This window comes from Tympanuchus pallidicinctus, unplaced genomic scaffold (assembly GCF_026119805.1).
Source record: "Tympanuchus pallidicinctus isolate F22 unplaced genomic scaffold, pur_lepc_1.0 scaffold31, whole genome shotgun sequence".
NCBI classification, from domain to species: domain Eukaryota; kingdom Metazoa; phylum Chordata; class Aves; order Galliformes; family Phasianidae; genus Tympanuchus; species Tympanuchus pallidicinctus.
In genome coordinates, this window is record NW_026294749.1 from 4249235 (window position 1) to 4261408 (window position 12174).

Here is a 12174-nt window from a genome sequence, read left to right on the forward strand (position 1 = left end):
AATCTATGGCTCTTCAAGTTTTACTCTGTTCATTAGTTCATTCTTCCTCCTTGGTCATTAAGCTGCTTCTCCCTGTGACTCCAGTCTGATTACTAAATCACTCCACGAGATAATTAAGAGCTCCACATTTTGGTTCTCTAAGATTGACCTGGCTACTCTTGATCTTGCTGAGTTATCCTTAGATCTGCAAGTATGTTTGAAAGGATTTGGCTAGGACTGCTTACATAATTAGGAAGCAGTGATACGAGGGGGAGGCATTAGCTACCAGAAATCAATTAGTAATTGAGACTCTACACTCTGTAATTTACTTAAAAGATTCTCAGTTATATTCTGCACTCTTCTACAGCAGTGTAAGCTGGGAATTTCTCCCTTGACATCAGCTGAGTTACAGATGGTATGAAGCAACATTTCCAGTGTGAGTGGACATTGACCAACTGGTGTTGCAAACAGGATAATCTAGAACAGTAAAAGCTTTCACTTTAACTGTGCTCATGCATATCTGTTGTTTGTGTGGGACACAGAGCAGAGTGTGAATGGCAACACTTCCTATTCATGGCCATCCCTTTCAAAAAAGAAGTGTCTTCTTTCAAAGGAATTGCTTTTGAACTCCTTACAGTGTAGAGACTGCTTGAAATATCTTCAAACTGAAGTAACTTGAGTCCTTCTGCTTCATCAAGTAAAAAAGATAAACAACTCAATTTTGTCACCATTAGGTTGCATTTACAATCTATCATCCTCGCATTACAGACACTAGAAATGAGGTACTGAATCACAGAAGTAGCTGCCTTTAAATGCCTCATCAATTTGGGAGTGAAAAGAAATGAGAGACATGTGGGATTCATCTTTTTTTGTTTTACTTGGATATGGAAATGGAGGCAGAAGCTACAGCAGATTAGTAGTCCAGATACCAGGAAAGGCAGCATATTTAGCTGAATTTATTCTTAAATATTTACTGTATGATAATCTGAAGTGTCTACTACATACAGATGGCTCATAAATGGAAACTGCCATGAATGCCAAACATGTACAGGGAACCAGGAACCCCAAGCAACTTCATTAAGGCTGCAATCTCCATATATGTAGACATGAATCGTGACAATATTTTTGGGTAAGTTTTAATCTCCCATCCTATACTCCTTACTCCATGTAAGTACTCTGTACTATGCAGTATGTATTATGCAGAATGCACTAGGGAGGACCCTGTGAGGAAATCTGACTGTATCTCCAGTACGAGATCTCCAGTGTACTGTTCAATAATTAAGGCCTGCAGCTACACACTGAGCAACGCACAGAAAAAAAATGACAAGAGCATTGAGTAGCTGTCTATCCTGTATGCTTAATGTGATGTCCTGAGGGGAAAATGGCATAGGAACACATCACTACAGGCTGTAACCTAAACAGTACGCCCCAAAACACTGCATTACATTAGAAAGGCAACGTCACTTTGGGCATTTTCTAACATGTGGGTGCTCAAATCTGTTTCCTCGGCATTCTTCTAACTTAGATTCAAGAAGGTACCACTTTTATGACCTTTCAAGGTGATAAATTATAGTGGAGGCAGGGAGAAAGAAAGCAGCTTCATAAACTGTAGTCATTTTCTTACATTAAAAAGTGATCAAAGCTTGTTTTGCTTTGTTTTTCAGAATAAAATGTTCCCAATCTATTCTCGATAGAACAGTTGAAGTTTCCTTGGCGATGGGACATGCAGTGTCTTTTCCAGTAAAATTGCTGTTCTGATTTTATAGTATTTTCTGATTTTAAAATGTTAGACAACACTAGCTTAGTTTGCAGAACATTTGATCCTTTGCATGCTATTTGCATTTTCATTTCGTTATTGGGGAAGAATGTAATTGCAAACAAATGAGATTTAGAAGTAATTATTATCAACCACACCACTAGGGGGGGTATCTTTTCTGCCTTTCCCACTGAAGGTGATGGAACTGTGGGACTGAATTCAGAGTATTTATGATCTACTGCATTATTAGTCAAGGAAATATAAAGCTCTTTTTCCATCATTATTATTTTTAATACGTCTGGCAGAGCAGGATTGAGCATGCATTCATTCACACATGGCTATGTCAGTGATTTCTATGTGCGAACTGATAACGATGGTTACTATGCCAATCCATTGCTTTTGCAGTTAGGCAGCATCACACAGTCCTGAGTTTCTTGTTCATGCACTCCAGAGTGCATGAACTTGCTAGAAAGGTAGAGTAATATTAAAGCAGAACATATTTCTGCTGGTTTTTCCTACTGTAATAAATAAATAAATTATATATATATGTATATATGTATATGTATTTAGAAATACTTATCTATTTCATTCACTGAAAGTCAACTCTGACGTCTTACAGGGTTTTTTGTTTTTGTATTTTGCTGTCTTGTAGCAGTACTGTACTGTGTTACAGACACCCAGTTGCTGGTAGGTACGTGCATCAATTGAAACAATCCTGTTGTAAGCCGTAAGAATAAAAATGACTGTGATATAAAGTACCTCTCTTACAGGACCTCCTGTTAGATACCTGTTTTTCCATCTTCTAACGCACTTCAGCAATTCATAACAAACTCTAATTAGGGCAGTTTTGGGAAAATGCAGACTCAGTGTTGAATTTACTACTTGTGCTGCAGTTTGGAAAGCTACACATGCAAACAAACAATTTTTAACATTGGGTTTATGCAGCCCATACAGGTCTATACAGTGTCTCAAGAGAAGTGAAGGAAACAGCTGATGTACTACTTACGTACGCAGTTGCGACTGCCCAGCCAAAAAGGCTGCCCTGCATTAGCTGGGAACATGCTGCATTGCACAACTGCAGTTGCCTGAAAAACAGGGTGGCACCTGAGCTGATGACGTCAGGTTAAAGTTCGATTTTTAAAAAAACACATCCAACACAATGCAAAGACCAGCAGAGGCTTTGCCAGCTGACATCACAAAGGCCCTTCTGACCACTTGGCCAGCTCTGATGTCCTAACAGAGTCCAAACGAGTCCATGCCTCTGTTGATTTTGAGGTACAGGCCTCCTCTTTGTGACAAACACAAAAGCAAAAAACAGAAACCATCTGGGTGCAAGTTCATGTAGAACATCCTTTATATAAGACTACTCTGCATAAGACGGAGCTCCATTCATGCTGAAGCCCGATGCAATACAATGCCATATAACACGGTTGAATTTGATCCACATCAGCAAACTTGCTGAGGATGCATGCCATCGATGCATCCAGATCACTGACAGAAATGTTGAACAGAGCTGGCCCTAGAACTGAGCTCTGGGGTCACTCCTGTGACTGGCGTACAAACTGTGATAATCCCTGCATATCTATAAATCCCTGTAAATTGTTAAATATCTCTTAGTAGTTATTAGTCATTCATTCAAGTTTTCTGATAAGCTGTTGCTACAGGAGATTTTCTTAGTTAAAACTTGAGTGGGAAACTGCAGAGATGTGGTATATTTGAACTACATACACTCCATGTAGTAGAGTACGTTCCGTCTGGATGGATAAGAAAACCTTCTAGTTTTGGCCTTGAAAGTTTGAATCTAACATCAAAATTGCACAAAAAGAAATGATGAAAAGTGTATGAATGGCCTTTGGGATTAAATTGTGAGTTGAATCCTCCAGTTACATGATTCCGGGTGTCTGCAAACTAATATTTTTATGTTCATTTTGTGTCCAGTGATGACTATTGATCCAAGGAGCTCAGTGAATTTATTAAATTGCACATCAAACAGAGCTCCCTCCCAAAGCAGCAAACCAAAATCTCTGATCTAACAAGTCCTGAGAAACACATCAACCATGCAGTCACGGTCAGAATGGAGAAAGTGATGCTGGGAATCACTTACCACTGATTTGAGCATTCGTATTTTGCTCATGTCACTCAGTCATCATCTCAGGATGAAAATGCTCCTGGAGGATTATGTGTGTTGAATGCAGGCTGGAGATTAGAGGGAGAAGGGAGGAAGATGGGAAACATGGAGGGCGATGAAGAATGAAGTTGCTCAGTTGATGATTTATATCAAATGTCCTTTAATACAACTGGCAGAGTTTCAGGGAATGCAAAAAGCCTGTGAATCTGCTGTCTTCTACTGAAAATGCCCCCAGTTCTATCTTAGTTGTTTCTTGAATAACAAAAGCAGTAAATAGTAGTTGGAAGTACCCTGGTTACCCCATTCTTTTAAGAGAATCAATTCTGAAATATCTCAGACACAACAATGAATGCCTCCTAAATAATGCCTCCTCTCATCAGTGCGTGTCATAAAGGTTTATGCAATTTCACATCACACTCACTTTCAGAATATGAGCCAGTGACTAACACCAAAACTCCGGGATTCCTTATGTGCTGCTGCCTCCTTTTAATTCTTTTCATGCAGAATGAAAAGAATTTAATTCCCGTTGTCTTCACTGCCTTTTCTAAATTTCTGTGAACAGTAGTCCTTCCTGCAGGCCTGTCTCCCAGACTTGCAGAGAATATAAGGAATGCATATTAATTTCCATAGTACTGCTTAATTTTTTAACAATGTTTACAGCATGTTTCTCTTTTTGCAGTCCCTTATTTTGCTTAATTCTTTCACATTGCTCTTCAATTTCTATTATTCCAGGTGGTTTTGCATTATCAGCAAACAGCACATTTTTCCCCTCTGCTGCTCAAAACTTTGGCTGATGGGGTCAGGAGCAACGGCAACTGATTTAAGCGTGCAACAGTCACTCACAAAGACCATCAGCTCCAGCACCAGCACATCCTGCAAAGTGCAGGGATGGAGGCACCAGCCTGTGCTGATCAAATCCCAGGGGAGCAGACCCGCCAGGAGCTGGTAGTGCTCAGAGGGCACGTGACGGGACATGAGAGACCAGCAGTGATGGGCCATTGCCCAAATGGCCCTTGAGAGCACTGGGCCAGGGTGGGCAGTCAGAACTCCTCAGCCTAGGGACAGAGCTCTGAGAGGTGGTGGGCAGGCTGAGGGGCATGAGGACCTTGCTAACTAGAGCTGTGAGCAGCCTGACGTCTGCTCTGCCCATATCCAGGGCTGAAGTTTTTATCCTTATCACTAAGGATGGACAAGGATAAGCTGGTTGATCTAGATGTATCTTTTAGTTCTTAAAGAATAATTAACTGGTGTCATTGTCCTGACTAAGTAGCCCATGGTAGTGCCCCATAACATCCCCTTATTTGCTTGTCCTTTAATCCTTACCTAGATGCTGCCAGCTGTGCCATCACCACCTGCCAGCTCTGTACAGACCAGCGCCTCTTTCACACGCAGCCAGTTCCCACCTCACCTGCCCTGCCTGTCCTTGCAGAAAGGCCCAGAATGGTCCATTGCAACACACCAGTCACAGGGCTCTGCCCACCAGGTTCCACTGATACCAGTGATGTCGTGGCTCTGGGACTGAGCCAAGGCTTCTGGCTCCTTTCATTTGTTTCTCGGTGCATGCTGCATGCACTGATGTAGCAACATTCCAAAGGTGCTTCACCACAGCCAGCACCTGCTGGAGCAGGATCTGTATGGCACACAGCCCTTAAACAAGCTGCTCACCTCGTCAGTCTTTGTATCAGCTTGGTTAACCCCATGCCATACACGTAGCATGGGTGAGCTGTGAGTCTCACTTCCAGGCGCAGCTGACAAAGGGCTTACATTGCGTCCTCTTTTGGTCAAAGTCAGTGTTAACAGCAGAGTGACCCAGCACAGCTGTCTGTTCTGTTTGTGGTCTTCTTGCAGCGCATTGCAGACCTCAGCTCAGTGATTCCATGGCTTACTTCCACTACAACGAGGCTGTCTAAAGATCCAAAGGGTGGCACACAAGCTTCCTGGGACTGGCTGGTTATGGGGCTGCCCTACAAACAGCCCAGCTGAGCTGAAAGCAGAGCATCAGTGATGAGCAGCTGACAGCAAACTGCTATTAGTCATGTTTTCCATTGGCACTGCTGATGCCACAGTGTCTGTCCTTCGTTCCTGTTCCTATAAAGCTCTGAAGTGAACTACGAACAAATGCTGCATGCAATGCCAGGAGCTGGAGGAGTCATTCACTGGCAGGCCGCTACTTGGCAGTGAGGCTTCACACTCAAAATAAAACAAAGGATGTACAACAAACGAGTGTCTCTCCCCAAGAAAAAGAACAGTTGAAGAACAAAGTGTTTTTGCAGTCATCCATAGAAATCACCACAGACAATAGCAATGGTGCGCACAGAGTTTGGAAAAGGTCTCGGATATGGGTCTGAGCACAGTAATAAAAGGGTGCTGTTAGCAGGATGCTGGTGGCCATGTGTAACTCTCGGAAAATAGAACTGAAGGGAATTCAACTGGAATCTTATTAGATGTTCTGAGTGTCGGGAAAGGCTGCACCTGCAAGTGTGCTGCTAGGGCCTTTGGCCTTTATTTTTTTGCGGGCACTGCTGCGACCAAATGAGGGGAGAAAAAGCAACTGAAGAGACTGGTTTAGAAAAAAAAAAAACACTTTAAAAAGCGAACGGATTTGTCGGTCCATTCACTCGCCTAGGTTTTTGTCCTAGCATTCAAGTCTCAAAGCTTTCCTCGGCAGAACCCATCTGGGCACGAAAGCCGCCCTCCTCGCTCTCAGCCGCAGCCGGACGCTTTGCTGCGGTGCCCACGGGCCACGGGCTGCTCCGCGGGTGTGCCAGGCCGTCCCTCCGCTCTCGTCCAAAAGCCGTAAAACCGACCACGTTGCTAGCGGCTCGCTCTTCCTCGCTGTGGTAACCGCGGCCCCCGGCGAGACCCGGCCGCGAGGCAGCGGGGGACGACGTGCCCGGCCGCCCGTCGCACCTCCCCGTACTTCCTTATTGTTTGCTCCCGGGGAGGTCCCGCCCCGCCCGCGGCGGCCGCAGCCCTTGCGGGGTGGCTCCGGGCCCGACGGGGACGCGCCCCCCGCCCGGGGCTCTCCGCGGGGCGGCGGGATAAAGCTCTGCGCGCCCGCCCGCCGCCGCCACAGGGCCCGGCGGGGCGGCCCGCCATGGCGAGCCCCGCGCGCCCGCAGCCGGAGCCGGCGGCCCCCGGGGCGTGGGGCGGCGGCGCGGCGGGGGAAAGGCTGTTGCTGCTGGAGCTGCGCTGCGCCCGGCCGCCGTCCTCCGGCTCGGAGGAGGAGGAGGAGGAGGCGGGGGAGGAGGCGGCCGAGGGGGAGGACTGCTGCCCCAAGTGCAAGAAGCGGGTGCAGTTCGCGGACTCGCTGGGGCTGAGCCTGGCCAGCGTGAAGCACTTCAGCGACACCGAGGAGCCGCGGGTGCCGTCCGCAGCGCCGCCCGCCGAGCCGCGCGACCCGCCGGAGCCCGGAGCTGCCCCGGAGCCGCCCCGCCAGCCGCCCTCCCTGCGCCTGGAGCCCGACTTCCCCGACGGCGGCGAGCCGAGCGCCGAGCGGCTGCGGCGGCAGCGCGTCTGCCTGGAGCGGCTGGGGCGACCCGCGTTGCTCTCCGACGTGCGGGGCACGGTGCGGGCGCTGCGAGGCTCCGGGCCCGGCGAGGTGACGGTGCGCTACACCTTCAACGAGTGGCTCTCCTTCATGGACGTCCCGGCCTCGCCGCTGCCCCCCGCCGCCGCGGACGGCTCCGAGCCGCCGGCCGAGCGCTTCTCGTTCGCCCTGTGCGTGCCGCCCAGCCTACGGGAGGGCTCGGCCCTTCACTTCGCCATCCGCTACCGCGGCGCGCAGGGCGAGCACTGGGACAACAACGACGGCCGCAACTACACGCTGCGCTGCCGCAGCGACCCCGAGGCGGCCGCCGCGCCCCGCGACTGAGCGACGGTCGTGCTGCCGTCGGGGGGAGGTCGGGGCGGCGGCTGAAGGGGCGCTGCGGGACGGATGCGCATCGAGACAACGAGGAGGCTGAGTGGGACCTCGGTGCCGCTCCCCGCCCTGCCCGAGGCCCAGAAGGACGTCCTCGGCTGGGGCCCTGCCGAGCATAGGCTGCCTTTGCCGGGGCAGAGGAGCAGTTAAAAATACTGGCTGATAGCGAGTTATCTGGAGAGCTTCGATAACAGCACCCCGCAGTCACGTGCTGTGCGCTGGAAGATGGTGTCTGTCTCGTTCGGTGTGCCTGTGTTGGGGAGAGCGATGACATGGACGGCCTTGTCACAGCACAGTGACAGCGTGGTAGGGAGGGGATCTCGCTAATGAACGAAAGCAAATGCTTCGCTTCAGCTCTCCTTATGTTACGTTTTGCACCACGCTTTCAAGTGCTTTTAATTTATTCAGCTCATTTTGCAACATCTTTTCCAATATTTGTGCGTTGTTGGGTTTGGGCACTTAACCCACAGCCTTTCACTCTTGCACTGCATTGCACTGTGGCACTGCTGTGTCCCAAGTCCTGACATTTGGCAAAAAAGTACCATTGCAAATGGCTTTGTTAGAATAAAAAGCTTTCAAAAAGCTCACCGACACAAACCTTTTTTTCTGCATCTTCTGTGCAGCAGAACGTGTGTGTTAACCCTAGCCTGCGCCCTGCAGAGGCAGCTCATGCAGAGCTGTGGTGAAAGGAAGCTCTGCTCTCACAGGGTTCTGTAGAAGATGTGATGGCTGCTCTGCAGCTTGACTTGTATTATTTTAGTGTCATTATTATTTTTTTCATGATGAAAAAACAGATAAGGTTTTATCTGGGTGCAGAAAATGCTTTGGCATATATCCTATACCTGAAATGAGTCTTCAGCTAAGCTGCCTTTTCTGCAAGCTGGTGCAGAGCTGTTGTGCACTGCTAGGTTACAGGACATGGAATAACGCAGTGTGCATTAGCTACTGATAGTTGTACCAATGAAATAACATGTGATATGTGATGCCAATCGAGATAGATGGATTGTTCTTTTCAGTACAGTGTAACATCTCAGACTTGTGCAGTGCATTCCTTATCTGTGTTTTGTTCATGAATTGCTCCAGAGAAGAAGTTTCATCAATGAAGGGTGGGCTGGGAGATGTCTCCTAAAACAGAAGGCAGCAGTAGCTCTGATGCCTGCATCTGGGCAGAGCTGTGGGGCTGCCACATAGAAGAATTGTAGCTGTAGTCTGCAGTTATGTGTAGAGGGTGAGAAACATTTTCTGCTGTTCTGTAAGCTATGGATAACGGATGTGAAACATCCAGAAAGTGTAACATTTATGTGTAGTCTGAAATTCAAAATGCAGGGGTAAAAAAATCCTGCAAACGATGATTAAAGCAGAACATTTTTATGCCTTGGCAACAAGTAAAATGCTTTAATTTCTTACACAATTCACTTCCTGTGAAAGACGAAACTTCTCACAGACAGGACTCAAACATAACCACTTTTTAATATGCAAAATGATTTTTTCCCCCTGTATTTTAGTGTTGCAGGCTGTGGAGACACAAGGCCACACTGTTATATGGCTACATAGGACATGTATGTACCAAACGCTGGCATCCCAGAACCAACACGGCACAGGGTTGGTGTTTGTGGTCATAGCTTGAGATTCATTGCTTGTACTATCATTATCAAGGAAATATATTCAAATTGAATTAGTTCTAATTATATAAAATGAGAAAGTCCAGTAGAATCGAATGTTAAGTGAAACACGCTTCTTGTTTGGTTACATTACTGTTAATGTAATATTCTATTGGGATTGGGGGTATAACTTGTGCAGAACGTGCTCATAAACACATTCCTCACCCCAATGTGAGAAATAAAAAGTAATACAGATTTGGTAGCACTCTTGGATAAAATCCAGCTGTAAAGACTTCCAGTTCATGCAGATTTCTTCTTTTCTTTTTCCCATGGACTAAGAGCATAACGGAGAAATAGATGTAAAAGTTTTTTTTTATAGGTGTAAATAAAACAAATAGTAAATAGTTGAATCTCTATATTGGGTTACTATGAAGGATGTCAAAGTTACATCTTAAGTGGGTTTTTTTTATTTTGCAGTTTATAACTATGTTTATATTCAGATTGAAATCAGAAAGGACTGAAGTTCAATTTGCTATGGAGCCCTGAAGCACTACAAACTTGCATGCAGGCTGCTTCTGTTTCTCTTGAAGCTTTCAGTCAGAGCTTGAAAGTGAGGCGTCTGCTCCCATTGACTTCCTGGGATCTGGATCCATCCCAGGTACTGCACAAAGACAGGGGAAATGATTGAGGTTTAATTGTCTGTTACGTGGCACTGTGATGAATGTTCGTCTGTGAGAGCTCAAAACCTGCCATCTAGGCCTGGCAGTAATTAAATCACCTTAATTGTTTTTATGATTCTTTCTAAGAGAGGAAAATTACTTGCCTTGCATTAGCATATTTCCAAAGGCTGATATAAATATTTATGTGGTGCACTCTTTTAGTAGCAAGCCCGTGCATTCTTCACAGGTCTCCACAGTTCTCTTCTGAATGTAGAACAGTCGTATGAATGCACTGCTTACATCACTTCCTCACACCCCTTGTGAAGCTTCAGTAGTTAATGGGCTTAACACTAAGAAAAAAAAAGGAGAGTGGTTTAGGAAGAAGCATCTCTTACATTAACGATGCTCTGTGTCACCTGCGGGGTTCTTCAGAGGTGCATATGTCTGTGAAACAGGATTGAGAGCTCCTGATTTTTAACTCTTGCAATTGTAGAAAATATACAGCATTGGAGGAATGACTGCTTTCTCTCTGTTTTTCTGCTTCCGTATGAAGGGCTCATGCGCATGCTTTACTTTCTACAATACTGAAGTAAAAATAAAAACTCATGGGAAAAAAGAACAACACACCTTCAATCTTTCTTATAGATGTCATCAATCAAAACATTCCTAAGAGTATGAAATAGTTTTGGCCGTGTTAAGAACCAGGAGCGAAGCAATGAGTACGCTCATGACTTCAATAATGCCAGGAGTTCACTGTAGATCATTACGAGATCATGGAACCCTTAGAGTTTGAAGGGACCCTTACAGGCCATGTAGTCCAACTCCCCTGCAATGAACAGGGGCATCACAGCTACATCAGGTTGCTCAGAGCCCTGTCCAGCCTGGAAAACAGTCAACGTACAGCTCCTTTTTGACTCTTTATATGCACATCCTTACTGAATCTATCTAGAGAGATGCATTTCTGTTGCCTTACAGGGAGTAAGTTGAGGGGGCAGAGTTTCTCCATAGAGGTATTCTTTCTTCTACCTGCTGATGTTAGAAGATACAACTAATGCTTCTAATGCTTGGAAACATGGGGAAATTTCATACAGAACTTTCTACAGATGTGAGCTGTAGGTTAAAATCCTTCTTGGTCTGCTTCACTACTGGATATAAAGTATTCACGTGCTACTCCAGGTTGCTTTACTTCAGGACGGCTTTTTCTCCAACATACGTAGGCATTGTGAAACTGGGCTTTCAACTGGGGTAAAATCCAGCGAGCAGTGGGAACACAGCAGACAGGCCTTTCCTTTTGACAGTTACGCATGTCGAAGGAGTGTTCTTTCTTTTATTTTCTTTCAGAGAGCTGTTTCCAGGTTTATACTGTAAAATTCATCACAAATCACTTTTGGAGATTAATAGTTTGTTAAAATGATCAGGGAGAAACTTCAATTTTTTAATACAATACAAGCAAACTTGTTTTGATAAAACATTGCAGCTTTAGTAGATACTTAGCAAGCTGCCTTTTTAAATAAAATAGATACCTTCTATAATAGTGGACATTATATATACATCATGGAAACATTCCTTTGCATTTTATCACTTCCCACCACTTACACTGATTTGGCAAAATCCAGCAATACTGCCAGGTGCCAAGAAAGATTTCCCGAGTACTGAACTGTAAATACTGCTGGTGGAGCACAGAAGGTGCAGCAGAAAGAAGATAGGAATTACCAGGATGGACCAAAGTGCCAGCTCCAGAATGCAGTCTCCATCAGTGACAAGAAGCGCAAGCTTTGCAGAGTAAGAAGAGGGAACTTGTCCCAGCCTGCAACTATTTCTGTTCTGTACTTGCTAAGCCAGGTGTGGCTTCTAAGAATTTTCCTTCCATACTTCGTAGGATTTCAACAATAAAGAATTTGATAAGCTATGTTTTTATACAGAACTAAGTATACTATGAGAAAAACTTATAACAGACTTCAGGCAAGGACAGAATCATATTTCTAGGTGTCTTCCAATCCTTTACAACTAATAGGCACATAACTGATACTAATGCAGAGTGCACTGTGTGTGTGTTGATGAGCAAAGTCATGCAGGTCTGACCAAAATAGGGAACAGATTTCTAAAATGTTCTGATAGTGTAGGATTTA

General features: G+C 45.6%; 1 protein-coding gene across 1 annotated transcript; it reads left to right on the forward strand.

Moving 5' to 3' along the window:
- Nucleotides 1–6939: 6939 nt before the first annotated feature.
- PPP1R3G (protein phosphatase 1 regulatory subunit 3G) lies at nt 6940–8372 on the forward strand. The gene has a single exon (XM_052697593.1). The coding sequence runs from the start codon at nt 6961–6963 to the stop codon at nt 7735–7737; it is 777 nt and encodes a 258-aa protein (XP_052553553.1). The 5' UTR covers nt 6940–6960; the 3' UTR covers nt 7738–8372.
- Nucleotides 8373–12174: the final 3802 nt, after the last annotated feature.